This window comes from Xiphophorus couchianus, chromosome 15, assembly GCF_001444195.1.
Source record: "Xiphophorus couchianus chromosome 15, X_couchianus-1.0, whole genome shotgun sequence".
Taxonomy (NCBI): domain Eukaryota; kingdom Metazoa; phylum Chordata; class Actinopteri; order Cyprinodontiformes; family Poeciliidae; genus Xiphophorus; species Xiphophorus couchianus.
Window position 1 is genome coordinate 12,541,229 of NC_040242.1, and position 27,836 is coordinate 12,569,064.

The window sequence follows — 27,836 nt, forward strand, 5'->3', positions numbered from 1 at the left end:
CTGCAACAGAGAAAATATGCTCTGGTCCAAATCCTATTAAAAGAAGGTGAAGTGCATTTATATTTTATATATAGAAACTCTTCATGCTTTAATCTCTGAATCACAATGTAATCGAGACTCATCTTGGCTATAAATCATCTGAACTAATGGAAGTTGGCCGCTTGCGTTGCACTGCAACAGAGTTAGCTAGACACCTAGTAATTTATACTGTAATGTAATCTCTTTCTCTCTTTAAGGTACTTCACTGTAATTACATTTCGGATCAGGAACGTTCCAGTTTAAAGGCTTAATAAAGTGCTTCGGTGAATTTGTCTTGTTCAGAGCTGCAGCAGACGGTCCTAGCTCATGGAGAATAAATTTAACACCTGTTGGTGAGTTAATTAACTGGTGTTGGCTGGCAGTGACTTGAGGGATTTATTTATTTATTCAGAAAAGTAAATAAGCAAAGATTGAATCATCTCTGCCTATGGGGAATTAGATGTATTACTTTTGTTGAATGATGCAGGCAGAATTGACTCTCCTGCTTGTGTTGACTCTGACCTGAGCCATCAGATCACCATCAATAGACTGAGGAATTGGGTGAAGGTATTAGAATAACTTGTGAAAAAGTTTATTTAAATGCATTATTATTTTCTGAAAGCGATTCAAACTAAAGGTCTTTTGCTCCATTATGTTTTACCTCACAGTTCTGTATTGGGGAACCTTGCGGTTTTTATTGCAGATTTAGATTTTATTTAAATACATTTATCACTGCTACACATATTACATTCAGTTTTACATATTTTTACTCCATTACGTTTCTAAGCTCAATATCTTTCTTAAGTGTCCAGACTGTTTTAAAAACTAGATGGCTAGAAAATATTCTGTAGCTCAAACAAGAAAAAAAGAGGGTATTTGGCCCTTTAGCGTCTTATGCAACATCTTCTATAGGAGCCTTGTAGAATACTTTGGCTATGCAGTGAAGATGTATAGTATCCATATCCAATCTCTGGTTTAGTAATTTAAAAATTTAATACTCCAGAAATATTGCAAAGTTGAGTTCCATTATGTCATGATCAGAATTGGAAACTGCCACCTAATATGTTACTTGATTAGGTGGCAAATGACTTATTGTTCTGCCAAAGCAAAACAATGGTCCTGCCTTTAAATATACCAAACTCTCTAGAATTCAAATAGTCTTGAAAGAAAGACATTGAAGTTGATTCTACAGTTTGACTGTATTGGTCTTTTGTTTAAAATTCCGGCCAGTAGTGTACCGTATCCTAAGTGGCGACGCTCAAGTTAAAGTATTATTAAACATTTGCTAAAATCTGCAATGCTGTGAATGGTGTAGCATTCTTGTCAGACTATTGTGAATAACAACCACTACCGTCAAATCTTCTTTGACAAAAACATAAAACTCTGTTTTTGTCTCAAAATTATCCATTAAAACAATGAATGCTGGTACAGAATAGGATGAAAATGATGTATGTTAAGAAGTGTAGGAAGTCTGATTTAAAGCAGTCTGGCATTTTGTCCTTCAATATAAGAACATTTACTCACAATTTTACTTGTAATTCACATTTATTTTCCTACTAAGGACTGAACTACCTTAAAGTGCATATTCATGAGTCTTCAAAGGGACTTTCTTACTGAAATGCTATTGTCTTAAACCCTCGCTAGCAATGAACAACCCTGAAGATGTTTTATGTACAAGTATTTTTGCAAACAATTGAAGTACTTTGTGGCTTCCAGTTCAATTACCTTTATTATATCAGCTTTATTTTATTAATGAGACATTTCCAAACAAGCTTTATTATATATATCAGGAAAAAATGTGTTCAGGAAATTACAATAAATATGCACTGCACGTTAAGATGTAGCAACCTTCTCTAAAAGCATACTAACTAAATATACAATAAAGCTTCTTGGCACATGTAAATGTATTTATTTCTCCATTTTGAGTTTCTAAGTTCGAATGGTTTTCTACACACCCTGCATGCAACTTTATTTCAGCAAACTAAAATGTGTTTCTTATATGTGAAATATGAAAACACACAGTGTTATCCAAAAATTGGCAGTTTAGTTTGAACCAAAAAAAAAAGGAAATGTTGTATTGATGTTATTTTCAGAGAGAGGTTTTTAACACAAACTTCCTTCGATCCTATTCAGATCCTACGCACAGTTATCACATAGCATTTTAATGTTCAGGCAGCATATGAACACTACTCGCACTTGTCTATAAGAGGTAAACAGCGTGTAACTGCACATGCCAATATCAAAAATACGCTGCGTGTTTAGCGTCACAAAGATATGCCTCCCAGAGATGATAAATTACTGTTTCATATTGCAGCTTTAATGCAAGCACCCAGCAAAGACATCAGTGTTTTCTGCACCGTGGATTAACATTAAATTAAGTCCTACTAATCTGCAGAGGAATAGTTTTTCAGCAATTGCAAGGAGTAAATGTGTCAGAACACAAATGTATGTGTTTTCTTCCCCTGCCCCCCAAAAAGCACTAATGCATATCAGTCTTCTGTTAACACTCTTTCATCAATCAATGTTTTTTAAGTAGCTCATATCATCTCTGCTTTTCTCTGAATGTTTTTTCCAACTTAGAGAGAAACAAAAAAGCATTAACAGTTGAAGACGCAATAGTCCAAGTTTGGCCATCTTCTCATCAGACTTCAATAATGTTTATAGATGGCACAGAGGGATGAAACTGCAAAAGACAAGAAAAAAAAACATAGGTAGTGTAAATATGGGAGAGTAAGTAGGATTTGCTATCCTCCTTTGCAAACATGGCTAAATGTACATTACTGATTTGTAGGGCTTCCTACACTCTAGATGTCTTCCCTCATACATGAATCATGGAGGACACTACAGTGGTAAGTGGAAAAATCCACAAAGTTACTTTTACATACTGCGAGGTTATTATATTCCAAGTCCAACAGAGATACTGGAGGTAATGTTTTAAAGTCATAGTTTTAAATTCATTTTGCCAAAATCTCTAAGCTATAATATTTCTCCATGTTCACCTTGCTTCTTAGGAGTCCTCCACTGTGGTGCTCCGGCGTGCTCCTCTCTGACAACGGCTTGACCTTTTCCTTATTGTTGCTGGAATCGTTGTCCTTTATGATGTCATACTGCCGGCAGAACAGGGCTATAACAGCTGCCAGGAGGACAGAGGAAGCCACACGTGAAAAGCGCACTCACACAACAAACAGGAACTCAGTCACAAGGAAGCCACTGTCATTCACACTTCCTGCATCCCTGCGCACTAAAATGCCGTGTGGATAATGGAACTTGGCTCCCCGGGGAGTTTGATAGCTGCGCTTTCATTTTTAAAGATGGAAAGATGACACAGCTTGCCTTTTTTGTGTTCTGCAGCCTTTTCGGTGCAGCTGTGCTTCCTGTCTGAATAGCATTGTAAATTCAGAGTTAACTTCCTGAAAACACTAAGGCAGGGAATTTCTGTAAGGGCACTGCTGTCACATTTTCAAAAATGAATACGGAGATCTGGTAATGATATCTTCATGACACTCTTTCATTGGCTTGACATTAATATCAAAGCCTCATACAGTGGTGCAGCTGCTGACTAATTAGCAAAGAGACGTTGATGTTGTTGATAATGCTGATCGCATTGATGTACGTCTTGGTTACATTACATAAAATTAATGTGTGAGCCCTGAATGTGTTTTTTTTTTTGAACTCTGCTGAGGCAGAGATAGTCAGATGAGTACTGTGTTAAGGTTAAATGTTTATGGGGGTGAACTTGAGCCAAAAGCTATGAATGAAAGTTAGTTTGAAATTAAAAGAAGATTTTGGTCTTGAAATTTGAAAAATGAAACAAGTATAATTAAGTAAGAAATAATTAATTAAGAATATTGTTTAAATGACTTTATAATGGGTAAATTACTTGATTGTATCTATATCTATTTCTTGTTCTTGTTATACAATACTGTTCATACATAATAATGCAAAGTTCTGCAGAAAAAAATATTAATTTTACAAGTGCATTTTGCAGACGTAACATGAATATTGAAGCAAGGTCATTAAATGTAAGTGCTGCGCACAACTTACTTGTATCAAATGATAAAAATTGTTATTTATTTAAACTCAGGCGGCATATCAAAGATGAGAGCAATTCTCATGCTTTGTAATTAGCTTATTTTTAATTTTTGATTTATTTTTTGCAATTCGGACAAACTGAGTTAAAAGTACACAATTTTTCCGAAAGCGAAAGAAGCGTCACTGTTGTTAAACGGTGTCAAGTAAAAAATCTTTTATTTTCCTACCTGTCTGTTTTTGTTATTTTATTTTTAGATAGACTCTCCTGGGATTCCACTGATCTTTTTCCAGTGGCTTCTTTATTGATAATTACTATGTCAGAATGATGATGTAGCCATAAGACAGAAACCTTCATTATTTTTGATAATGAACATCCCATATACTATCAATACATTTTGGGTAAGTTTGTTAGAAAATTGTTATCATAATTGTAATGTTGGATTCACTCCTCCCATTCCGCTAGGGGGCTCTGTAGTTGTTTTGCATTGGTAGTGGAGGGGAGGTGAAACGAGAAAAAACTTACGGCTTGCCGTTAGCTGAAGCTAACAAGCTGAAGCTACAATAAAATCATATTCTACTGGCGTTCATGAGTGTTGCCCAACGTGGTGAGTTTTTAATGCTGTAAGCTGTGGGGAGATGAGTTTTTGTTATCTGTTTTAAGCGTGAGCTTGCTGAATTTGCTAGCGCTAATTAGCCCAATGCTAGCTGTGTTTGCTGCGCTGTGATTGTTGAATGCCGATGTTTATTATATGACGAAGTGTTCTAAGAATAAACTGTCTTATAACTGGTTGGTCAAGCCTAGCTAATAAATCTATGTTTAAGTTTGTGTTGATTGAATTCTGCAATACTAAGTATTGATGTTTTGTTTTTTCTTACTTTATTTACAGTTTAACCGGACTGTAAAAGCACTCGGCAATAAAAATAAACTACAACAACAACGACTATCTTATGTTCTTTGTAACATGTAATAATTCTGAAGTAGAAATTGTGTTTAATAGAAATAAACTGGTGCCTTTAATTTCATTAAATAATAATAATTTTACTAACAGGATCCTTGACGGATGACATTTTTCAAATAAACTTTTTCTAAATAACTCAATATGCGTCTTTTTTTTCTCTTATTCTCAACCAGTAAAATACAAATACAAGAAACTACTTTAAATGTTTTTTTCCTACTTTTACCTTTTTTTTTTTTTTTCCAAATCAAAAACTTACACTTTTCACATTCACAAACGTACCTGCCCACATGACTAAGACGACAACAATGATGATCATCTCCCCCGTTTGAAGATGCCGAGACTTGTCCAGGCCCTGCACTGTTGGGTCATCTAGGATAAAGCACAGTGCAGAAGGCAAATATGAATATTTATGAGCCCATTGCAGTAAATATAAAGTTTTGAGTCCATGAATACCGATTCTGACAATTTGATCCTTGAGTGTTTAAGAATCCAGTTGAGTGAAATGAAATATCTTAAAATTAACATAATTTTTGATTTATGCACACTGTGCCTGCATTGATTGTGAAAAACTTGTATCTTTTCTGTAGCTCGTGACTGTTATTAGCAGTAGCTTTCAGTGAATGAGATGAACAACAAACCAGTCTACAAAATTAATCCTACTCTAACTGTATCAACTAGACCTTGTCCTGTCTCCTAACTTGGCTGGATGGACATGTTCCAGTGCACCACTCTTCCTAATTGGCTCCTTTAGTGAATCAACTTGTCAGGGAACTGCCCCAAAAGTGACGGTCAGCTCTTTTCACATTTTAGTAGTGCTCAGTTGTGCTTCCAAATTTCTTTAGATATATTATGGGATGACTTTGTAAGTAGACAGAGGAAGGGAGCCAGAGTTCACCAAAAAATAAAGAGCATACAGTATTGTGATAGCTTGCAAACATATTGTCATTTATAATCTAGATTAAGATAAACAAGATGAATGTGTATGTTGGAATATCTCTTCTCCCTTATAATGTCTAAGAGCAGACTAACTAAATTACCCTGACAGCGGATACCAATGAGGTAGCAGTGTTTTCAATGAAGCCAGCCATTTGACAGCTTTGTCCTGCTAAAGGAAATTAAATCGAAAGTCTTTGCAAATAAGAAGCTTATAGTCAATTATCCAACAAGCTGTTCAACAAGTTTAAACATTTGGGGAGGGGATTAAAAAAGATAAGTGAAGATTTGTTAATAGTAAACTAAGAATTGTGAGTATAAAAGACTTGGCTTTCCTCCTTGTCTCTTAATTTGTTAATTTGTCAAAAAAAGATACATTTTTTACCCCATTTTTAAAATGTGTTTTTTAAAAAATATATGTAATATTAATAGTATTTTTTGTATTTCTTTTATGGAATAATTTACGTTTTTTTAAAATCTCCATGTAGATGTTGTGCATTAAGCTCTGCGTAGAAATCAGAAGGAACATTAAAGTGTCAGGTCAGGACTGAGGTCATTGCTTGATGGCTTTCTCAGAGAGCTGTTATCCAGTTTATTACTCCCACATGTCCTCAAGCTACCTGAACCCACTCACCAATTACCATTCAGCAATTGGTTCTTTCTAATTAATTTCCATCTTTCCAGCATGGGAAGAAGTACGTGCATTTTTACCAAAACCCACACCGAGACATTAGCAGCACGGCCTTTTAGTCTCTGGAGCCTTTAAAGCTCCGCTGGATCAGTTATTCCATCACATCCCCCGACATCCTGACAGTTGCTCATGTTTTCCTATCACTTATCTTGTGCTGTTTTTAAAAGGGACTCTCCACTGATTACCGGGAGACCACAAACTCTAAAGAGGTACATGACTCACTAAAAAATGCTGTAATTTTGCACACCTTTTCTCTTTTACCCTCATCTGAGCAGTGATATTGTTTTAGATTTGTATCATATATCATAAAGATAGACATGTGGATCTGAGAGGTTGTAGGTTTCATACAACGAACACAGAAACCACATTTCTGGATGACCTAAATAACATTGCAGTGCTGTTTGCTCCACTCTCATATTGTTGTGTGATTCTTTGCTAACGCAGAACAAGAGGACTTCTGAGCCTTTGATACACAGAACAGTCTGTGCTGAGATGATTACTTGAAATTCCTTCTGCTCACCCCTAATCCCACGATGCCGATTGTAGCTCAGAACTGTGACGAGGAGATGTTTAACAACCCACTACGGATTTAATACAGGAGTCATGACTATGCTTCTACTGATTATTTCTTTTATGACATCTCCTGTACATAGAGCAGTTGTGCTGGTGCATAGCAGCTTGCCAAAATGTTCATACCCCTTGAAGTTTCTTACATGTTTAAAAACCAAAAATGTCAAATGTATTTTACATGGATTTCAGTGCTATATCAACGCAAAGTGCTGTGTAATTGTCAAAATAAAAAATGCAAAAAGTTTCCTCAACTCGATACGTTGTAGAGCATCTTATCCTGCAATTATTGTTGCATATGTTTGGGGAAATGTCTCTGCCAGCTTTGAACATCTAGAGACAAAAGGTTTTGTCCTTTTGTTTTTTGCAAGCTGGGGGAGAGCATAGGTTGAAATAGATTTTCAAGTTTTCAAGGTTGATTTAAGGTCTGCACAGTGATTCACAGCATTTTTGTATCTCTGGGATATCCAGTAAGATTGTCTTACTGGATATGAGTCTCTGCTCCAGTGTTAAGCCTTTTGCAACCTCTAACAGGTTTTCCTTCAGCAACCACACCACCATGTTTATATTGATATATGTTCATTGTCAGTTTTTCGCTTTGTGGCATTTTGCAAATAGACCAAGAAGCTCAAATTTGGACTCATTTCATCTGAACCTTCTTCCACATTTGGTGTGTTGCCTGCATGGCCTGTGGCAAACTGAAAACCAGATTTGATTTCAACAAAGCCTTTTTGGTCAATTCCTCTAGTAAAGCCAAATTTGTGAAAACTAATAGTTTTTCTGCCGACAGATACCACCACCTGAGCTGTTGACCTCTGCACTTCCTCCAGAGATACCGTAGGGCTCTTGGCTGCATCTTTCATACTCCTTATTTCACCCGTTGGTTCAGGTGGACAGCCATGTCTTCATAGGTTTGTGTTTGTGCAACACTGTTTCTATTTTAACTTGATGCTCTAAACAGTGCCTCATGTGATGCTGAGAGTTTGGGATGTTATTTTTAACCTGTCCCTGCTTTACACTTATCCACAGGTTTATCTGTATATAAAATACTGTACATGGTTGGGAAACTCCACATATATCTGACTCAGTGAAGCAAGTCTCTATGTCAGTGCTTTTGATGATAGAGTCTAAGTGAAACTGCTGCCTCACAGGAGGGGGCTGAGCATCTCTTTGAAGTACTGTACAGTAATTATGCCTATGGGGACCACGTCCTTGGTTAGTTTGTGCTCAAAGAACCATGTCAAAAAGATTATCTTTTAATTTAAGCTGTAAAGTAGATTGGCGGGAGTTAATAAGCCTCTCTTTTGGGGGTGATTTTTATTACACCAATGAAACATTTTTACACCTGCTATTGATCCTCAGTTCATGCTAACAATGCTAATTTACTCATTTATAGAAATACATCCAAACTGTCTCACAGCTGACATTTTATTTAAAAGAAGGTACAAAAATTTGAGAGCTAGTATCAACAGAAAAAACATACTATATATATGTTGTTTTTTTTTTTACATAGATTCTGTTCAGGTCCGACTATGCTTAGTATCCATTCATGTTATTTTAAAGAACCTCATTGATTGATGAGGATCAGATTCATAACCGTCGACCATACTGTGTAGCAGAAATCGATATGGCTTTAGTAAGAAGCACTTAACCATAACAAAGGAGCTCTGAAATTGCTCTTTCAGGTCAGAGTTAGCTTGATCAAAAAGGCTTTTAAAATAAACAAAAGCAAACGACTAAAAGACTCAACAAATAAATAACTTGAAACTATTAATCTTCAAAGCATATAAAACTCATAAATCTCCTTACTTTATTTGGTACTACTATAGAAGAACCAGACAGCATGTGTTAAAATTTTGTTGTTTACTTTTAGTGATAACATGCCCGCTTGGGTGTGTATGTCTCACACCCATTATTACATAACCTCCTGGACATAGCAGTGTGTTAAGAAATGGACTTGTGCAAATGCACTGCGGAACGTCCCAACCAGTCATTACGGAGAGGCCTCATCCAACTTTACATTTTTTATTTATTACATTTATTTAAATTTTTATCTTTGGAACTCTTTCTGCTGTTTAATTGAACAGAATATTTTTAGGCAGTGTAATTAACATTCCCAATCTTCTGGCTTTTCTAAAATATTTTGATTTATAACTAATCACTTTACACAATAGTTATGGGCAGCATTCTATAAATGCTAGGTGAAAATAAGCCAATTTTCAGAACAAAGATTGATTTAGAGCTATACTGTATTTACTCTTGCTTATTTTTTTCACACAAAAGACAGAAAACAGTATCTTATATAGGATTCAAAACCCCAATCCTATAGCTTTAGAAACTACTCAAGCATTTAAAACATAAAATCGTAATATAATTATGTATGTATTATGGGAGTTTATTCTGTAGTAAACACCAAACAAAAAGAGCATTAAATGTAATCAAAAAGCATGATGATAAACATTGAGTTATGAGGTTCAGAAAAGCTGCATAATTAAAACTGATGTCGCTGGACTTTAAAAACGGGGTGTGAGGAGTCAGCACCGCTGGCGTTAGATTTATGACATGCAGGCAGTGATTGCTTTAAGACGCCAAAACAAGCTCCTAAAAAAATGAATCTCATTTTACTGAATGGGCTGTTTTTCTGACCCAGTTGGAAGACCTGGAGAGGCTACAAACCTTGATTAATGCTTCACTGGAAATCTCTCCAATAGTCGACACTGGCAATAAACCTGTGTGTGCGCATCAGTTTAATGAGATATGTTTATAGTAGTGTAATTGTCTAAAATTATTTGAACTCAAATAAACATAAACAAAAAAGCAACACAGGTAATTCAATGGATTTGTTAAGTAAAGTAACTCGGTACATCACTGCCCTTGTTATCTTGATTTATAGTGCACAGGCTCTTCCGATTAGCTGCTATTTGTTACTTTTTTTTTTTCCTCCGTGGACAGTCTTGCTTGCTTAACAAATTAAACCAATTCTGAGTCAGCTAAAGAGGAACATTTATGATTCCCTCGTATCAGCGTTTCCAGTTTTCACAACCTCCAACCTGTGTGTGATATCATTAGGAAAAATCAGCTGAGTGTGTCAGACCTGCTCACAAACAAGTGTCAAGTGAGGCTTCAGCATTTCGAGACTGAATACATTTGGCTCATCATATAGACATGCTTTAGCTAATGCAGAGGGGTTTAGAGAATCTGTTTTTTTTATTATTTTTACTCCAAGCTGAAAAAAACAGCTGCATAATATACTCTCCATTGGTCATGGTCTTCTTCTTTCCACCAGTTCCTGAGCAGAGCCCATCTACTGAATTTTAAATGTTTTGGGGTCTGTAGAGAATCACCACACGTTACGTAATGCTGCATAAATTCAGAGCAGCTTGCCATGCCCGAAGAGTCTGTCAATAATGTACTGGTGTCTGAGAGAAAAGCATTCTCCCTTCATCACCACCCCAGATCCCACTGCGAGGTTCTGACAAGAAGCCTTCATGTTGTTACACTCGACAACACTTGCCTTCACTTTGTCTGATTTTCAATGTCAGCTTGCTTTAAAGGGATAGAGTGGAGAGAAAAAAAAGAGACTTCAGCACAGCAGTGGGAGAAGTGTCAGCAGTGGGCCACGTCTGTCTGTGAGTTGGGATTCATGGTGAATTAGACGGAAGGTGTTAGGCAGCAGCTCAGTTCTCAGTTTCTGGAATATCAGCTCAGTGTTTAATCTGGTTTAGGTCATTTAATTGTGGAGCTCTTTCTGTTTTTAATGCAAACACAAAAAAAGTTTAAGAATCTCACTGTAAGATGGCAAAGCAACAGCTCTCTTTTGCATCTCAAGAAAATCCTTGCCTTCATCAAGCAGAAATGCACTTTGTGAAAGCTGAGTCGGGACTTTATGAGGATGCTTTTCTTTAGCAGGAACAGGAAAGCTTTTCCTTGTGGGAAGCACCCAGAAAGTCTCCATAAGGAGATCAGACACCTGAACCTCCGCTGAATCCTTATGATTCAGAGGAATTGGAGTGTCATGCTGCACCTGTGTTCTCAGTCCTCACTCACCCTCAGTCTCTAATGCCACGCCCAGTTCCCTTACAGAGGAAACTTATTTCAGCTGCTTCTATAAAAGCCTGGAATGCATTGATGTGACATAGACTGGTGCACTAAAAACCGAGTCCATGAGTTTGATGCTCTAGAAGATCATTTGAATGAATCATTAACTATCCTTTCTGAATACATAAATACCTGGTTGTCATAACATTGTCATGAATGCTTTGGTTTTTTGTTGAGGGACAGACTTTTAAGGATTAATAACAACATGTCCATTGTGAGACACCTCTTAGTTTGTTTCAGAACAAAATCAATCAAACTTTTCTCCAACTTCTTACACTCTTCTTGTTAAGCTAGCATAGCTGCAGACTGTGCAGGTTCTTCAAACATTTAAGAACTTCCTGTTCAATTTGTTCAGAGGTACTACATTAACCATTGTTAGCATATATGTAAGCAAAAATTAACTATTCAGGTAGTTAGTTAAATATTTACAGCAGAATCAAAATCAGTTTTATTCATCACGTTTGCCCACACGAAGAAGGAATTTGACTTTGGTTACACTCTAAGCCTAGTGAACACTTTCTAAATACAAACATATAAAAAAGAGGCATAAAAATAAAGAAATCAAAGTAATGAGTTTACTGTCTACAATACTACAGAATGCTTAAGCAGCATACCTTGGTTAGAGCTGTTAGAAGAGTACCGGTCAGTTTTCTTGAGCGTGCAAAAATGAACTTTCTTGCTGGCTTGGCTTTCCCCGTATAGCCCAATGGACTGGACCTGGATGATGTAGTCCGTCTCCTCCTCCAGGTCCCAAAGAACACAAGAACGACTGGTGGTGTTGACCTCACGAATGAATCGCTGCATGTGTCCATCCTGCCTCTGAAAGTTAAAAAAAAAAAGGTAGAGGGCAACCAAATACATTAAGCTATTGAGCAATTCCAGCGATGATCGATAATGAGGGAAATTAGGTGATCAGGGTGACCACACAGCCCTGCAGAACGAGTCTCCCAGAGAGCCATTGTCTTCTCTTGGAAGTGTCATCGCTTCGCTTCATTAAATTTGATGGGATAATGTTAGAATCAATAAAGTGTCATGTTGCAAAGGCATGGAAACAATCACAGACCTTTCTTAGAGTGCACACTCTAAGAATAAAGCTGCCCAACTAAAAATAGTTTGGAGAACAGCAAACTATTTCACTGTGAGAGTCAAAATTAGGATTAATTAAGACTGCATAAATATCATGAGAAAAAGCTTTTGAAAATATTCAACTTTTTCTGCTAGTCAGGCTTCTGTTCTTGTATTTGGGCAGGATGTGTTGTTAAGAAAGTATCCACGTATAAAAAATAATGAATAATGCAATGCTTAAACTCCTATGTATGCTTAAGGCAATTATGAGAGGTGTTCAGACCCTGCTGCCAAAAAATGATAAAAAAAAAAACCCCGGGGAGAGAGAGGCTTTTCTCACCTCAGTAGAAAGTTAACTCAAATTACTGCATTATGTTTTGAGTCGCACAATACATGTTCACGGTTGCAGGAAGTCATGTTGCATTGCATCAGTTAGTGGCACGAATAATCAGTTTTCTTATTTTAAGATTTCAAAATGCTTTTATCTTTTAGAAAATGAAGCTTGTCAGGTTTACAGATGTATGTGCATTCATGGCATAAACACATATGAAATAACTCACCTGACTTTTCTTTAGTTTCATTTCGACTTTAGGCTTCAGCATATCGTACAGAGGTATTCTTCTTAGATTAAAGATTTTCAATGAAGCATTACATTGAGACTGACTGGACTGGACGGCACAGCGTCGGGGAGCGAGGCCATCCGGGGAGAAAGGCAAAGAAAAGAGGCTTCATTTTAAAGCAGATATCCTGACACTGCAGTCTGCAAATCATGAAGGAGGTATCGGAGAGGAATGTGGCTCTGAAGGTTCGGGAATCTGCCGGATAGCAGCTAACGCTGCTAACACCCTGAGACCAAGCTGGCTTTGACCTTCTGCTAAAGTCAGCTGAGCTCATATCTCCAAGGACGAAGCCGTTTCAGACAGGCCAAATCCCCACCTGTCTATTGTAGCCACACGGAGAACCGTGGCTTGGGATTTTACACTGAGGCTGCTGTGGCGGTAACACCTGACCGGCGGCGACAACACCTGACCGGCGGCTACAACGCTGAGAGGCTGCTGTGGCGGCAACACATGGTAGGCGGCTACAACATCTGAGGTGGGTCTCCATACCTGAGCTACGGCTACAATGCTGGGCTGCTATTGCTGAGATAACACCTAGCGGCTGCGACTACGCTGGGTTCCCACTACAGTATCTGACTGGCGGCAACAAAGCAGGGTAGCTGCTGCAACTCCTGAGCTGGAACTCCAACGCCGGACCATCAAATTGTTCAGAGTAAACGGAAATGTCGAAAAGAAATACGAAGCAAAGTCGATCCACGACAGAGGAGGAGTTTGAGGAGATAAAGAAATCCTTGGATTTCATGTCTGGTGAGATAGCAACAATCTCACAACAACAAAAACTAATAATGAACTTAATGGGGGAGGTTAAAGAATTGAAGAGACAGAATGTAGAGAAAGACAAGCAAATAGCCTTCCTGGAACATCGTGTGGCTGATTTGGAACAGTACAGTCGAATGAATGATGTTATAATTAGTGGGTTGGAAATGAAGCCACGATCATATGCCCGGGCTGTTACAGAAGCAAACAATACCGAAGAAAGGGATGAAGAGCAAGGAACTTTTGAAAAACAGATAATATCATTCTTCAGCAATAAGGGAATCAGCATTGATAATAATGGCATTGAAGCTTGCCATCCAATTCCACAAAAAAACAAAGGACTTAAACCAGCTATTGTAATGAGATTTACAAACAGGAAACACAAAAATGAACTCTTAAAACAAGGAAGGAAATTAAAGGGAACCAATGTTTATATAAATGAGCATCTAACCAAACTAAACGCAGATATAGCAAGACAAGCACGTTTTCTCAGGAAACAAAAGAAAATACAATCAACATGGACCTCAAACTGCAGAGTCTATATCAAATTGAACGGTTCACCGGAAGAAGCTAAGATACTGTTCATCAGAAAAATTGAAGAGTTGGACAAATATCAGTGAAACATGATAACCGGGTAACCATGATCAACTTTCTGAAAACCAGTGATGATAAGAAAATATATATATGAACATAGACACAGATATTGACCCCGACAACAATTTTCTTGATTATTTGAATGACAACTGCCATTACTATACTGATGAGAACTATAGCCAATGCTATAATTCGGATCAAGAAATGTCAATTATTCACTTCAATAGCCGTAGCCTTTATGCAAATTATGACAAAATAAAAGAATATTTACATCAACTAAAAAGGTCATTTAGCGTTATAGCAATAACAGAAACCTGGCTCACCTCTGAGAAGGGAGTAGATTTCCCACTGGAGGGGTATGAGTTCAATTACGTTAACAGAAAGAATAAAAAAGGTGGAGGTGTTGCTTTGTACATTAAGAATGATCTAAAATATAAGATGCTAGAAAAAATGTCAATGCCAATTGATGAAGTTATGGAATGTATTACTATTGAAATCCAATTTGAGAAGCAGAAAAATATAATGGTCAGCTGTGTGTACAGAGCACCGGCATCTGATACTGACATCTTTACAAATTACATGGAAACATTGTTTGCTAAGATGCATCAAAAGGTAATTTTCATCTGTGGAGACTTTAATATTGATATGCTGAATCCACATATGGTTAAAAGTACATCTAACTTTATTGATTCTATACATAGTTTAGGTTTATATCCACTAATTACTAAACCAAGCAGAATAACAACACAGAGTTCAACCCTGATTGACAATATATTTACTAATTATATGGAAAGTGAATTGAGAAGTGGACTTCTTATAAATGATATCAGTGACCATCTACCAGTGTTTGTTATACTTGAAGATGTTTGCAGAAAAATAAACAAGGTCACAAACATCACTTACAAAAGAATAATATCAGAGGACTCAATAAGAGCATTAAGAAAAGATCTTCAATCACAGAACTGGAAAGTGTTGTATGAAGAAAGAAATATTGATAAGGCTTTTGACATATTCACCGAAATATTTAAAGCATTTTATGATAAAAACTGTCCAATCGTAACTTGTAATTACAGGCACAAAAACAAACATAAGCCTTGGATTACAAAAGGCATACATAAGGCATGTAAGAAAAAGAATAATCTATATAAACAATTTATAAAATATAAAACGGTTGAAGCAGAACAAAAATATAAATCTTATAAAAATAAATTAACTATTATTATGAGAAAATGCAAAACAGATTATTATTCTAAAATATTAGAAAATAATAAACTAAACATTAAAGGAATTTGGAAAACTTTACATAGCTTGATAAGAAAAAATTCTTCTAATACTACTCACCCTAAATATATTATTTATAATGATAAAACCCTGAATGAAAAAGTTGGGATAGTAAATGGATTTAATGAATATTTTGTAAATGTAGGGTCTACGTTAGCAGAACAAATAAATAAATTAAACCCACTGGATGGGGATTCATCGGAAATATGTATTAAGCAAAATACATCATCTATGTACCTGAAACCAGTAGACAAAATTGAAATTAAGGAAATAGTTAATCAATGTAACAATAAAAAATCAATGGACTGGAAGGACATTAACATGTCACTTATAAAACAGATAATTGATGATGTGGCAGATCCTCTAACTTACATCTGCAACTTGTCATTCATTTCTGGAACATTTCCAAATGCAATGAAAATAGCGAAGGTTATTCCTCTATTTAAATCTGGAGATAAGAATATAATTAGCAACTATAGACCAGTGTCACTTCTCTGTCAATTTTCAAAAATACTAGAAAAAGTTTTTAGTAAAAGGTTGGATAATTTCATTGAAAAGCAAAACATTCTGACTGATTGTCAGTATGGTTTTAGAGAAAAAAGATCAACTTCGATGGCACTGATGGCATTAACAGAAGAAATTATAGACAATATGGATAAAAAGAAATGTGCAATTGGTGTATTTCTGGATCTCAAAAAAGCTTTTGATACCATTAATCATGACATGTTATTAAAAAAACTGGAAAGGTATGGCATTAGAGGGGTGCCATTAAACTGGATTAGGAGCTACATTGGAGATAGGAAACAATTTGTAGAATTAGATGGTCAGAAATCAGATGTACTCAACATAACCTGTGGAGTTCCGCAGGGATCAGTTTTGGGACCCAAATTGTTCATTTTGTATATAAATGACATAGTTAAAATATCAAATCTTATAAAATATATTATATTTGCAGATGATACAAGTATCTTCTGTACCGGAGAAAACATTCAACAACTCTCTAAAGTGATCAACACAGAAATAGAAAAATTACAGCATTGGCTCAAAAACAATAAATTATTTGTAAATTTAGATAAAACCAAATTTATGATATTCGGAAACAATAAAAAACAGGAAACTTATCCAATTAAAATATCAATTGACAGTGTTAATTTAGAAGAAGTACATGAAATAAAATTCTTGGGTGTCACATTAGATAATAAATTCAGCTGGAAACCACACATCGGACAAGTAAAATCTAAAATAGCCAAGAGTGTTGCTGTTATAAGAAGAATTAACTTCGTACTAGACTATAAATCTTTGTTTATTCTATATAATACACTCATTGCACCACACCTGACATATTGTGTGGAAGTCTGGGGGAATACATACAAAACAAATTTACAGCAATTATACCTCTTACAAAAACAATCCATCCGAATATTACATAAAGTGGGACACTGGGAACACACAAACCAGTTATTTATTAAATCAAATATACTGAAATTCTGGGACCTGGTAACATTTAAAACGACACAATTCATGTTTAAGGTCAGACATCAAAAACTTCCACACAGTATACAGGAAATGTTTGCTGACAGAGAGGGTGGGTATTATCTAAGAGGTGAAGGATATTTTAAAAAACAACATATTAGAACAACAAGGAAGAGTTTTTGTTTATCTGTGTGTGGAGTAAATGTCTGGAATGGATTGAATGATGAGTTAAAACAAATTACAAATGTAAACCAATTTAAAAAGCTGATTAAAGCAGAGCTCATTTCAAAATATGCTGTATAAGATGTTTAATATCCAATAGGCTATAATGTAATTGATGATATAAATAGTACCTAAAATAATTTTGTATAGTTATACATGATGGAAAAATGGAAAAAATTTTCTTTTTGATGTTATGACAGTTCATTGTAAATACATTGACAAGCAGGAAAGGGGCAGGACATTATAAGATGTATCTTCTACCTGCTCCTTTTCGAACAGAAAAATTTTGCATGTCACATGGGCATAATAATTTGTTTCATATTTTATTTCTTAAGTTGTTTCATTCCATTTTATTTTATTTTCTTTTTGATTGTTTTAAAGTCTGTTCGAAATAAATAAATAAATAAAATAAATAAAATAAAATAAAATTGATTCCAAATTGGCTTTGTCATGCAGTCTATAAGCGTCTGGACTAAATATTCATCTGACTGTAGCTAAATGTCAATATATAATCAATTTCTTAATTTGACATTTACCAATATCACATATATTATATGTATTTAACTGACCTTTACTAATCTGCTTTAAGTAAGCTCTAATTTAGACTGAAGTGAAGTTGCACGCGGTTGGTGGCTTCTGAGGATAGTTGGTTGCACAAAAGTTTATTTGGGGGTATCAGAGCAGAGGGGGTTGAATACAATAATGCTCCTTTCAGATATTTTTTCATAAAAAGTAATTTGAAAACCATTTTTATGCTTTTTCACAGTGATGTACAAATCTGTTTTGGTCTATCACATAAAATCCCAATAAAATACAATGAAGTATGTACTTGTGACATGACAAAAAAGTGAAAAGGTTTAAAGGTTATCAACATATTTTTGAGGAGAATCTGGTTAATAATTAAATTTGAACCATTACCTGTTGAGATATGGAGAATCCTATTATTATGTCCCCCTCCGGAACCTCCCAGGACACGGTTGCTGAGTCGGCTCGTAAGTGCATGACAGACACGTTGACCGGGGCCGGGGGCCGGTCTGCAGGAAAGCAGACAGTAAGAAAGAATCTTAATTGTAAACAGTCAAACAATACAAAGACGTAGATCTATCACTTAAAATAATCTACGAAGAAGAGCGTAATGAAATCAGGAAATAGTTGTTGATTCGTCAAAACACGATAAAAGTTAGAAAAGGTTCATATTTTATATCTGCATTTCACAGACGATAAGAGTCAAATATTCAAACTATGGGAAATATGGTAAGATCGGTCAGCTGGACAAAATGTGGACACAAAAAGATTATTTTTGGCAATATTACAATAGATCTGACTAATTTTGGTTCGTAATGCTGCAATGGGAAAAGAGTCTTTTATTTGGACTAGAAGTCTCACAAAGTCTCTAACTTTGTTGCAGCTGGGATTTTAAGATCTCAGCTTCATGTTTTAAATTTAAGATCTCCTTCTTTCTCTGGGATACACACTTAACATGATTTCTGACTTCAATATACATTACCTTAGCCATCAAATCTAATAAGCTGTACTGAATTGAGGAGGTACAACTATTTCTGAGTGTGTGTGTGAGTGTGTTTCAGGCACTTATGGCATTCCAATCTGAGTGTGCTAAAATGTGTGAAAGAACTACAGAAGCCATTGATAAATTAAGCAAATATCTGTTTAGCCTTCAATTTTAACTTGGCTCACAACTAATGGTCTACTTCAAGTCCATATGCCTCAGACAGGATGATTTTCCTTTCCCCTTTATCACTTTGTCGTCATCTATCACAGTTTGGTTGGCAGCAAACATGCATGCTGCAAAGAGGGGAACAAAAGCCTGGGAAGAAACGAGCCAAAGGTAAAAGGGGTGACAGTTTTAACAGAGGAGTCTGTGCAGCAATGTTGTCTCTGAGCGATCGCACAGGTCAGATGGATAGGAAAGATGGGATTGGCTGTAACCAGCAGAGGTTTTGGTCAGGGCTTTTGTGTTTACTGTGTGTCTTATCAAGTTAGTGAGCTGTCAAATTAAGTCGTGGAATTCTATTTAGAGGCTTAAGCCTGTAGAAATCCTACAAATGGGAAGAAATGACAAGAAGCCAAATATTAATGACTAACACTTTGAATCGAATGGTAGACACATTTAAAATATTGTCACTTTTTGTGAACAGAGAATATTTTGTCCAGTCAATTTTGTGAATAACAGATAAAAAAAAATAACTTAGCAACAAAACTATTTAATGTCATTCTATTTCCCCTTTTGGTTGTTGTTCTTTTGTCTATTTTATCTTGGAAATAATCATGTTAATCAGGCCAAAAGATGCAATCGATGCTAATTTGAATCTACTCAGGTCAGATCAGGGCACAGTGTCTTCTACGCATCTAATATATTTCCCTCACAGTGTAATACCAAGCTTAGTGTCAGGAATCCAGGGACAAAGACCTCACTTTTACTAAATACAACATGTTACCCACAGCTGTATTAAACATATGGGTAACGTAAAATAAAAGTTTGGAAATAAGTTGTATTTTTGAATTATCTGCAAGCAGCATTCCTACCCCAAAACTTAATGCCATCTATGAGGCACAGTGGTGTTAGAGTCATGACTAAAGCTTAATATTTGTATTATAATCTAGTGAAGAGTATTTGCCACAAATGCAGAAATAATTAATTTCTGCATTTTTATATTTCACTGAATTGCAGTGGAATCTATCTAACACATTTGTTTGGCAACTAAATCCAGACAGAAAACAGTTCCTTTAGTGAAACTATGGCAGCAACAGCAATAAACTGCTAATAAAGAAATAAAATAGGAAAATCATCAGTATGTTATGCTATGCACCACATATTTTTAATGTACAAAATATTCAATTGACTGCAAACACTTTTGCTCATGTAAAAGAAGAAAAATTGTCGGCATTTGCGTCTTTGAGGCCGCAGTTTATTTTTATGATAATATTTTCTTTTGCTTCTAATGAGGCAAACCTGCAAATATGGTGGCATATTTACATGCTATAGATCTGCTCATTAAGACAGACTGCGAGGAGTACTACAGGAACAATAACGAGTTCTGAATATGGAGCAGTACGTCAACTTTCTTCCTCATAGGTGTTTATATTTATCATGTAGCTTTCCAGCTAAACACTAAGAACCACACTCCTTCCTTTCTTTGGTAATGCTACAGTTTTTTTCTTTTGTGAACAAACACCATCATGCCCTAATTGCCATCGGTACTTGTCTGAAAGCGAGCCCTCAGCAGGAACAGGTGTAACATTTATTTAGAGGAGGACACGTTCATTTATCTTTTAGCTCGCTGTCCTTTAGATAATGAGAGTTGCAGTCAGCTAGACATACGTGAAATCGCAGCTGCTATCCGTGATTCATTGCCTGCTGGTCACTCAGTGGTGATGAAAGAAGTAATTGCTCAGTAAAAGAAAGGTGAATAGTTATCGCTAACATTATCCTATAAACTCACTGTTCTCATATTAGTTTATTCCAGAGCAAATACTCAAGAATTCTTCTACAAAATTAAGGTTTGTTGGCATACTTGGATGTAAAGTATTTTTAGTATTCACAGTAGTATTTTTCAAAACGTAAATTGTTCGTAAAGAGGTTTATAAATTTTATGAATTTTTGGTCTGCTTGTCAACAGTTTTTTCCCCACTTCACCCTATCCTGTTTAGTCTTGCAGCAGAGAAACTTGTCACGGCAGACACCTATGTTAGCGGGATGCTGATGTTTTTCTGGCACCGACTAAGCCCCACAACGCACACCGTGTTATGTAAGATCTGAAATTAAAGAGCAATATGTCACAGAGGACACGGTCTGTGTCGGTGCGAAATAAATGGTACGACCCACCAGGGATGCGGGAACGCTGCCAGGATGAATCACAGCGTATAGCGAAAGCCCAGTGCATTAACTAGAGTGCACATGGAGAAATTGTGAAAGTGCTGCCGGATCTTTGGACGACCGCAGAGCCCTGTGGAAGGGAGCCCAGGAGGAATTTGTTGGAGTAAAATATAAGCTGTGTCATCTTATATTTCTGACCTCTACGTTTGCTTGCAAAGCACAGTGGACTGTTAGTTTATCGACTGCATATACGTTCAGATTGAGACTGACAGGATATGTTTTTATGGTCAGATAGTAGACGCTTTCATTTATAGCAAAGGGACAGCTTTGGCAGATTTTCGATGATGTACGACTGAGACAATGGGATAAAAATATCAAGTAGGATTTTCTCTCTCTGAAATGTATGAAGATTCTAACCTTTTCATTTAAAAACTTTTAATAATTGTTGAAAACATTACAAATAGTTGCTTCGATCACAATCACTAGTGCCCTACAAGAAAGGCTTTAAATTACTCCAAGCTCTAGATAATCAATTATTAAAAACAACTAGACGTGTGGCAATCAAGCCAAAATATGCATATGCATGGAAGGGAATTTTAGGGCCATTAAGTCTTCGAAACAAAATGTAAGTATTTTAAATTCATCGTAGCCAGTGGTGCCAATCATTGGCACCCCTGAAAACCAACACAGTGACTTTAATAGGCAAAGAAAAGTTTTTAACTTTAAAACTTTTAACTGTAAGCGTCTGGAAAAAGCTTAAATCTATTGCTAGAAACATGTTTTTGAACATTTGAGGCTTCTATTTTAGTGCATCACATTTTCCTTTAACAACAGAATTGGTCTTGTTCTGCACATCTGGGATTTTTTCCTCCACTGCTGTTGCAATGTGTTAAAGGCTGAAACTGCTTCTGCTTCAAACTGAAAATCAAGTCTGACATGAATTAATACTTTGCTCGTTATTCAGTGCCCATAAAGGGACCATTTGAATGAGTTCAGTAACAACACAATAAAACTCTCAGTTACATAACTCATGTTGCTTAAACTCCATTTAAAAGGCAAAGTATGTATATATATATATATATTGTAAAGGAAGAATTATTTATTAAAACTTTGAACAAAACGTTTGGCTCGTATCTTCCTTAAAAGCCCTGGATCCTCTCGGCAAGCAGCGGGCAGCTGTAAAACGAAACTAAACAAGGCGTGTTGACGTCACAGCTCACAGAGTTTAATTCATACAAAGCAACGCATGAATCAGTTAACAAAGCTGCAGAGGTACAGAGATATGCATTTTATCACAAAATAACAACAGACAAAGACAAACACGAAACACAGAGACAGACAAAGGCGCCCACGTGGAGAAAAATGGAAAAAACTCTGTCTATATTAGCGTTACATGTACTTTATACTGAGTAGGCGTTTCCTCACTTTAATATATGCAAAGAAGGCGTTCCTCCTGTTAACCAACCGAGAGCCACCTTGGAAAAACGTAAACCTTCCCCTAAGTTTTAATGACAAAACTCAAGAGTCATTTTAGTTGTTAAAATTATAAGTTAATTTCACAAAACCTATTTTACTCCTTTGGACTCAGCATCTCCCAAGATTTGAATCTTTGCCTTATCACGAACAATATTTAAAAGGTGTATCCGAAATTAAACATAGATGTTTCCAAGATTCGAAATCTGTGATCAACTCCAGATGCAGCTCAGAGCCCCTGGGAAACCCCCCAACCTCCGACCTCTAGGCAGGGGAAGATATTCTTTATGGCCTGCTAATTTAAAGCCTTTCAAGAGCATAGTATTTTATGGCTGCTCTAAGTTACAGCCTTGCCAGGAGAATGTTTATCTCTGCTTAACATTTGTCCAAATAGGAATGTTTATCTCTTAAACGCACATGTCATGAGATTAGCCATATTAAACACTCAACAATATCCATATTTCCTTAACAATATATATATATATATATATATATATTTTTAACAGAAGAAGGATCTTATGCCACTGAATAAAAAAATCTGATTCCAATTGCTTCTGAGATAGTTTAAAGGACTGTTTAAAAACCAATCCTTTTCCAATATTATAAGGTGGCTGGTGTGTCCCAGTCCTCCATCTGTATTTTCTCATATTCTGTGGTGGAAAGTCAAAATGTTCCGCTCTCCACTGCCGGAGGTTGCCTTGCAGCTGCTCGCAAGCCCCACTGTTGCAAATCACCTGGCAGTGAGGCTCAGGTAATATCACGCTGGTTTAATCTCATCTGCAGCGCTGCCTCCCCAAGTGTTACCTTTGAACGCTACTTCTCTAAATCCATCGCACTTCCAGACTTTATATGAGAAACAAGGTGAACTAATGGGATCGGTGTGTAAATGGCTTACTCTAATCCAGAGAGAAGAAACCAAAGCAACATTAAGCAATAGCGGGTTATATTTTCTCTGTATGGCATTACTAATTGCTAAGATTTTTTGCTGTGTGTTTATAATCCTGACAGGAATAGGTGCGCTTACTGTCATTTGTGTTTGCAGAGCCAAACTTTCTCTTCACTGATCCAGACGCTATCAAACAGCAGTACAACCAGCTGGATTTATGTGCCTGTCTAATGTGTGCATTTTCTCCCAATTCAAGTCTGTGGCTCCCTCAGATGAAAGTCAACACCTCACTCACCCCAAAACTGCACCGTGGAGCATGCAGTAACATTGCAGATTCATAAGCAGGTTTCTTACAACCGGGGTCTATAACCTTATTGTAACCATCAACCACAACATGTGTTTAAAATGTATCTCATGTTCTCATGTGACAGGAAATAAAATTATGGCAACATCAACAAATGCTGCCTTTCATCCATCCATCCATTTTCTAGCACCCTTGTCCCTAGTGGGGTCAGGAGGGGAGCTGGTGCCTATCTCCAGCTAACGTTCTGGGCGAGAGGCGGGGTTCACCCAGGACAGGTCGCCAGTCTGTCGCAGGACAACACAGAGACAGACAGGACAAACAACCATACACACGCACACACACACCCACGCACACCCCCACATAAATCCAACACTAAAACCTCCGTGTCATTTTTTTTCTTTCTCTGTTGCTTTTAACTAAATATTTCAAATCCAGATCTCATCCTGCATGGCATGTCACTATGAATACGTACGTTTCAGGACATGTATGTTAAAATTCAGTTGATTTGCTTTCAAAGGTTACCTTTGAACGCTATGCCAAGTGAATACACTTCTGAATGTCATGTTTGTGATTTAAAGAGCTGCTTTCCCTGCTGACAGCAGCGTAGGAAACTGATCAGAGATGCTTCTAATATCATGTGTCAGAGCAGAATATTAGAAAAATGTTTTTTTGAGATTGCCAGCAAAACACCCCCGCACAGAAACAGTGACGTGCCAAGGCTGATTCTTTCACAGGTTGCACACGGTTCCACCGAGAGGCAAAGAAGGATGACATAAAGGTAGACAGAGATATACAAAGGCAAATATGCTGTTGTAGGCAAGCAAGCGTAGTTACAGGAAATGGCTTAAAAATACAATTCAGATTTAAAGATAGCTGAGAAAAGGTGAAAATATACAGTTTGTCATTCTAAACTTTCCAAATGAGCAACCAAATAGATAAGGTTTAGGATTTTTTTTCCTCTCCTGCAATTGTTTGTGTGGTATTTCTCATCTTTTATGTAAACAGGCTTCTCAAAATTACCTTTATCTGTTCATTTGTGTATTTTTAGTCAAATATGTTGCCTTTAATATTGTCTAAAGAAAAAATGACTCAATAGTTATGATGCACCTCCTTTGATGTTTTATTTGATGCAACAGAAGGACAGGCGTTTGTGTTATTTTTTATCATAACATAGGTAAGCATTATGCTTCATATATAAAATATACTAAGTTCAAACCTAAAAGAAACATTTTAGATTTGTTACACAACAACAGATGAGTATGTGGAAAACCACATCACTCCTACTGTTGAACTTGGTGGAGAATTTGTGACGTTTTGAATCTGTTTGAAACAGTCGAAATAGCAGGACAATTTAGATAATTATCTGGTTGACTTTTTCAACTGGAAAGATAAGGGTCATGCTTGGGGTTTTCAGTAAAATAACTATCTAAAACATGTCTAGAACACGGAAATTACTTGGAAGTGTAAAGGAAGAATTTATTTTATTAAAACTTTGAACAAAACGTTTGGCTCGTATCTTCCTTTAACAGCCGGATCCTCTCGGCAAGCAGCGGGCAGCTGTAAAACGAAACTAAACAAGGCGTGTTGACGTCACAGCTCACAGAGTTTAATTCATACAAAGCAACGCATGAATCAGTTAACAAACCTGCAGAGGTACAGAGATATGCATTTTATCACAAAATAACAACAGACAAAGACAAACACGAAACACACAGACAGACAAAGGCGCCCACGTGGAGAAAAGATGGAAAAAAACTCTCTCTCTTTCTCTTTACACATCATCTTATACAAAGAGGTGTTTCCGTATTTTAATTTATGCAACGAAGGCGTTCCGTTGTTCAACCAATCAGAGACCTGTTTCGGCCCCCCAGAGAACCTTGGAAACTCCCCTCATTGCAGCTCAGATGTCTGGTTTTTATCTAAGTAAGAGGGCGGACCACTTCGTGCTCATCTCTGTCTGGCACGGGCGATCTCGGGCGGAAGAGTCCCTGTTTTGAGATTTCCCAGATAACTCTAACGTCTATCCCCCACATTCCAGCGCCATTTCCATGGAGATGCTAATTTTATGGCCCTTGTATAGGCGCCTGCTTGTCTCGATCGGGCCATCTCAAAGGGTCACACAAAGCCTGTTTTTCCAATAAGAGTGCTTAATATTCCTTTACACATGTTGTAAGTATTTTAGCACTTAAAAAATCATTTTCCTTAACAGAAGGCACAAAACAAATATCCTTTCATGGCCACCTCATTGTCCAGATGGAAATTGTGTAGAAAATTTGTGGCACTGAGCTGAAAAGATGAGAGCATATGGGAAGCCCTTGGACTGTGAGATTGTGCAAAGAGGTCAAATGCCCGTCTCTCTGTCAGCATGAACAGAGTGAAATGTTAAAGGAGATCATTTAGGACAAAGGAGAAACCGTACTAATTGTGTCACAAGCGATTTTGTTCAAAGATATAAGAAAGACATAAAATAAAGCCTAAATTCACTTTAGTTTTGTCCTTTTATAGTTTAAAGTAACCAATACAAAGACAGATTTTGCATAAAAGAATGTTTCAGGTGCCAATAAGGAGTATAAAACCTCATCCTTAATATATTTAAGTCATAACTTACAATTATGACTGGGTTGCATTTTTATGTAATAAGGTGCACACAAACACAGAGGGTTTGTAATACTTACTAGCTCCTACCAAGAAGATGTCGCTGCCAAAAAGCAACAGGAGCATGGAGTTGACCAAAACAATCAGACGACCCATGCCTCGGTAAGAGGTGGTTGTTCTTCTTAGATAACAAAAGGGGATGAATCACCTATCTTTAAAGTGCAGCAAAACCTCAACTGTTCATTTTGTTTTTAGACACATAAAGGTGTTGAAAATCCTCAGGGGATGAACGGTCCCCGGCTGAATCTGGCTGGAGCTGGTCAGTCGGTAGATAACCTGTGAAACAACGTAACGCACGATGCCTTCAGAAACATGTTTTTTTTTTTTTCTCACTCAGCCTTTAACAATCCAGCGGCTCCTTCTTCTATGATCTCAAACAGCTGAACAACGTGGGAGGGTTCGTTCGTCTAAATCCGGCTGCGGAGCTCCATCATCCTTGAGGTCATCGACCATCGGTGCGCACAGGTGCGAGAAAGTCGTGGCAAAAAATAGATGGACAAGAGGAAAAATGGACCTGCATGGCAGACTGGGATCCAGAACCACGGACAGCGCCTATAAGTTTGCAGATTGTCCACCCTCCTTTCCTCTCACCGTCTCTGTCTCTCGCATCTGAGCGCGTTCATTCACGGCGCTGGTCCTTCTGCGGTACTTTCTGTTGAACCCTAACAAGCCAGTAACGTCACAGGTACCTAACTCCAGCGCACACGCAGGACGCACCGATTTATCATCCACGTGTTACAAGCGGAGATTGTTTGCATCGATTCGCTTGCCACTGACACTGCGGCCACGTTGCACATGTCCAGCTGCTTTTTTTTTACTATTGCCCAATGTGGGGAGACAGCACTACGTACATGGACATGTTGCTAGACAACTAACATAGAGCAAATTCTCATTGAATTAAACTGTATCCAATTTAAATATAAGCAATGCACTTCTACATTTACTAAACCCAAGGGATAAAAATTTTATATATATACTATACGTATTATTCGCTTTGTGCACAAGCAGCAGCAGGTCGATGCGCCTCTCACCCTTCGGTGCGCAGGGCCCTAAGACACGCCATGTAATCAGGAAGAGGAATCATGCTGATAAGCTGAGTGCATTGCCTCGTGGGAGCATCGTTTGAAAGCAAATTGCTCGTTTAAAAAAAAAAGGCTATCAAATCCCTCAGTGGTTTTGTATGAAAGCTTTACGTTTTATGCCACAAATGAAGTCTCATTATAAACTTAGTAAAATCAGATCACATGTGTCTATCAGCGTGATCACTCAGCTGCTTATTGGTTGAGAAATTATTGCTACCTTTAACAATTTGAGGTTTTAGATGACTGGTGGATGCATATCTGCTCTTGATGTGTCTGACACAGGCAGATTTGG

General features: G+C 36.9%; 1 protein-coding gene across 1 annotated transcript; it reads right to left on the reverse strand.

Moving 5' to 3' along the window:
* Positions 1 to 1,727: 1,727 nt before the first annotated feature.
* fndc4a (fibronectin type III domain containing 4a) lies at positions 1,728 to 27,405 on the reverse strand. Its single transcript, XM_028041103.1, has 6 exons — positions 26,483 to 27,405; positions 18,228 to 18,343; positions 11,913 to 12,117; positions 5,289 to 5,378; positions 3,018 to 3,151; positions 1,728 to 2,701 (listed from the first exon to the last, which is right to left on the reverse strand). The coding sequence occupies exons 1-6, from the start codon at positions 26,556 to 26,558 to the stop codon at positions 2,660 to 2,662; spliced, it is 663 nt and encodes a 220-aa protein (XP_027896904.1). The 5' UTR covers positions 26,559 to 27,405; the 3' UTR covers positions 1,728 to 2,659.
* Between the last annotated feature and the right edge of the window lie 431 nt (positions 27,406 to 27,836).

Coding starts and splice junctions, on each gene's coding strand:
- fndc4a (XM_028041103.1), bottom strand. CDS start 26,558: ATGGGTCGTCTGATTGTTTTGGTCAACTCCATGCTCCTGTTGCTTTTT. Junction 12,118..18,227: donor GATTCTCCATATCTCAACAG/GTAATGGTTCAA, acceptor TTTAACTTTCAG/AGGCAGGATGGACACATGCA. Junction 3,152..5,288: donor CGTCTTAGTCATGTGGGCAG/GTACGTTTGTGA, acceptor TCCTCCTGGCAG/CTGTTATAGCCCTGTTCTGC.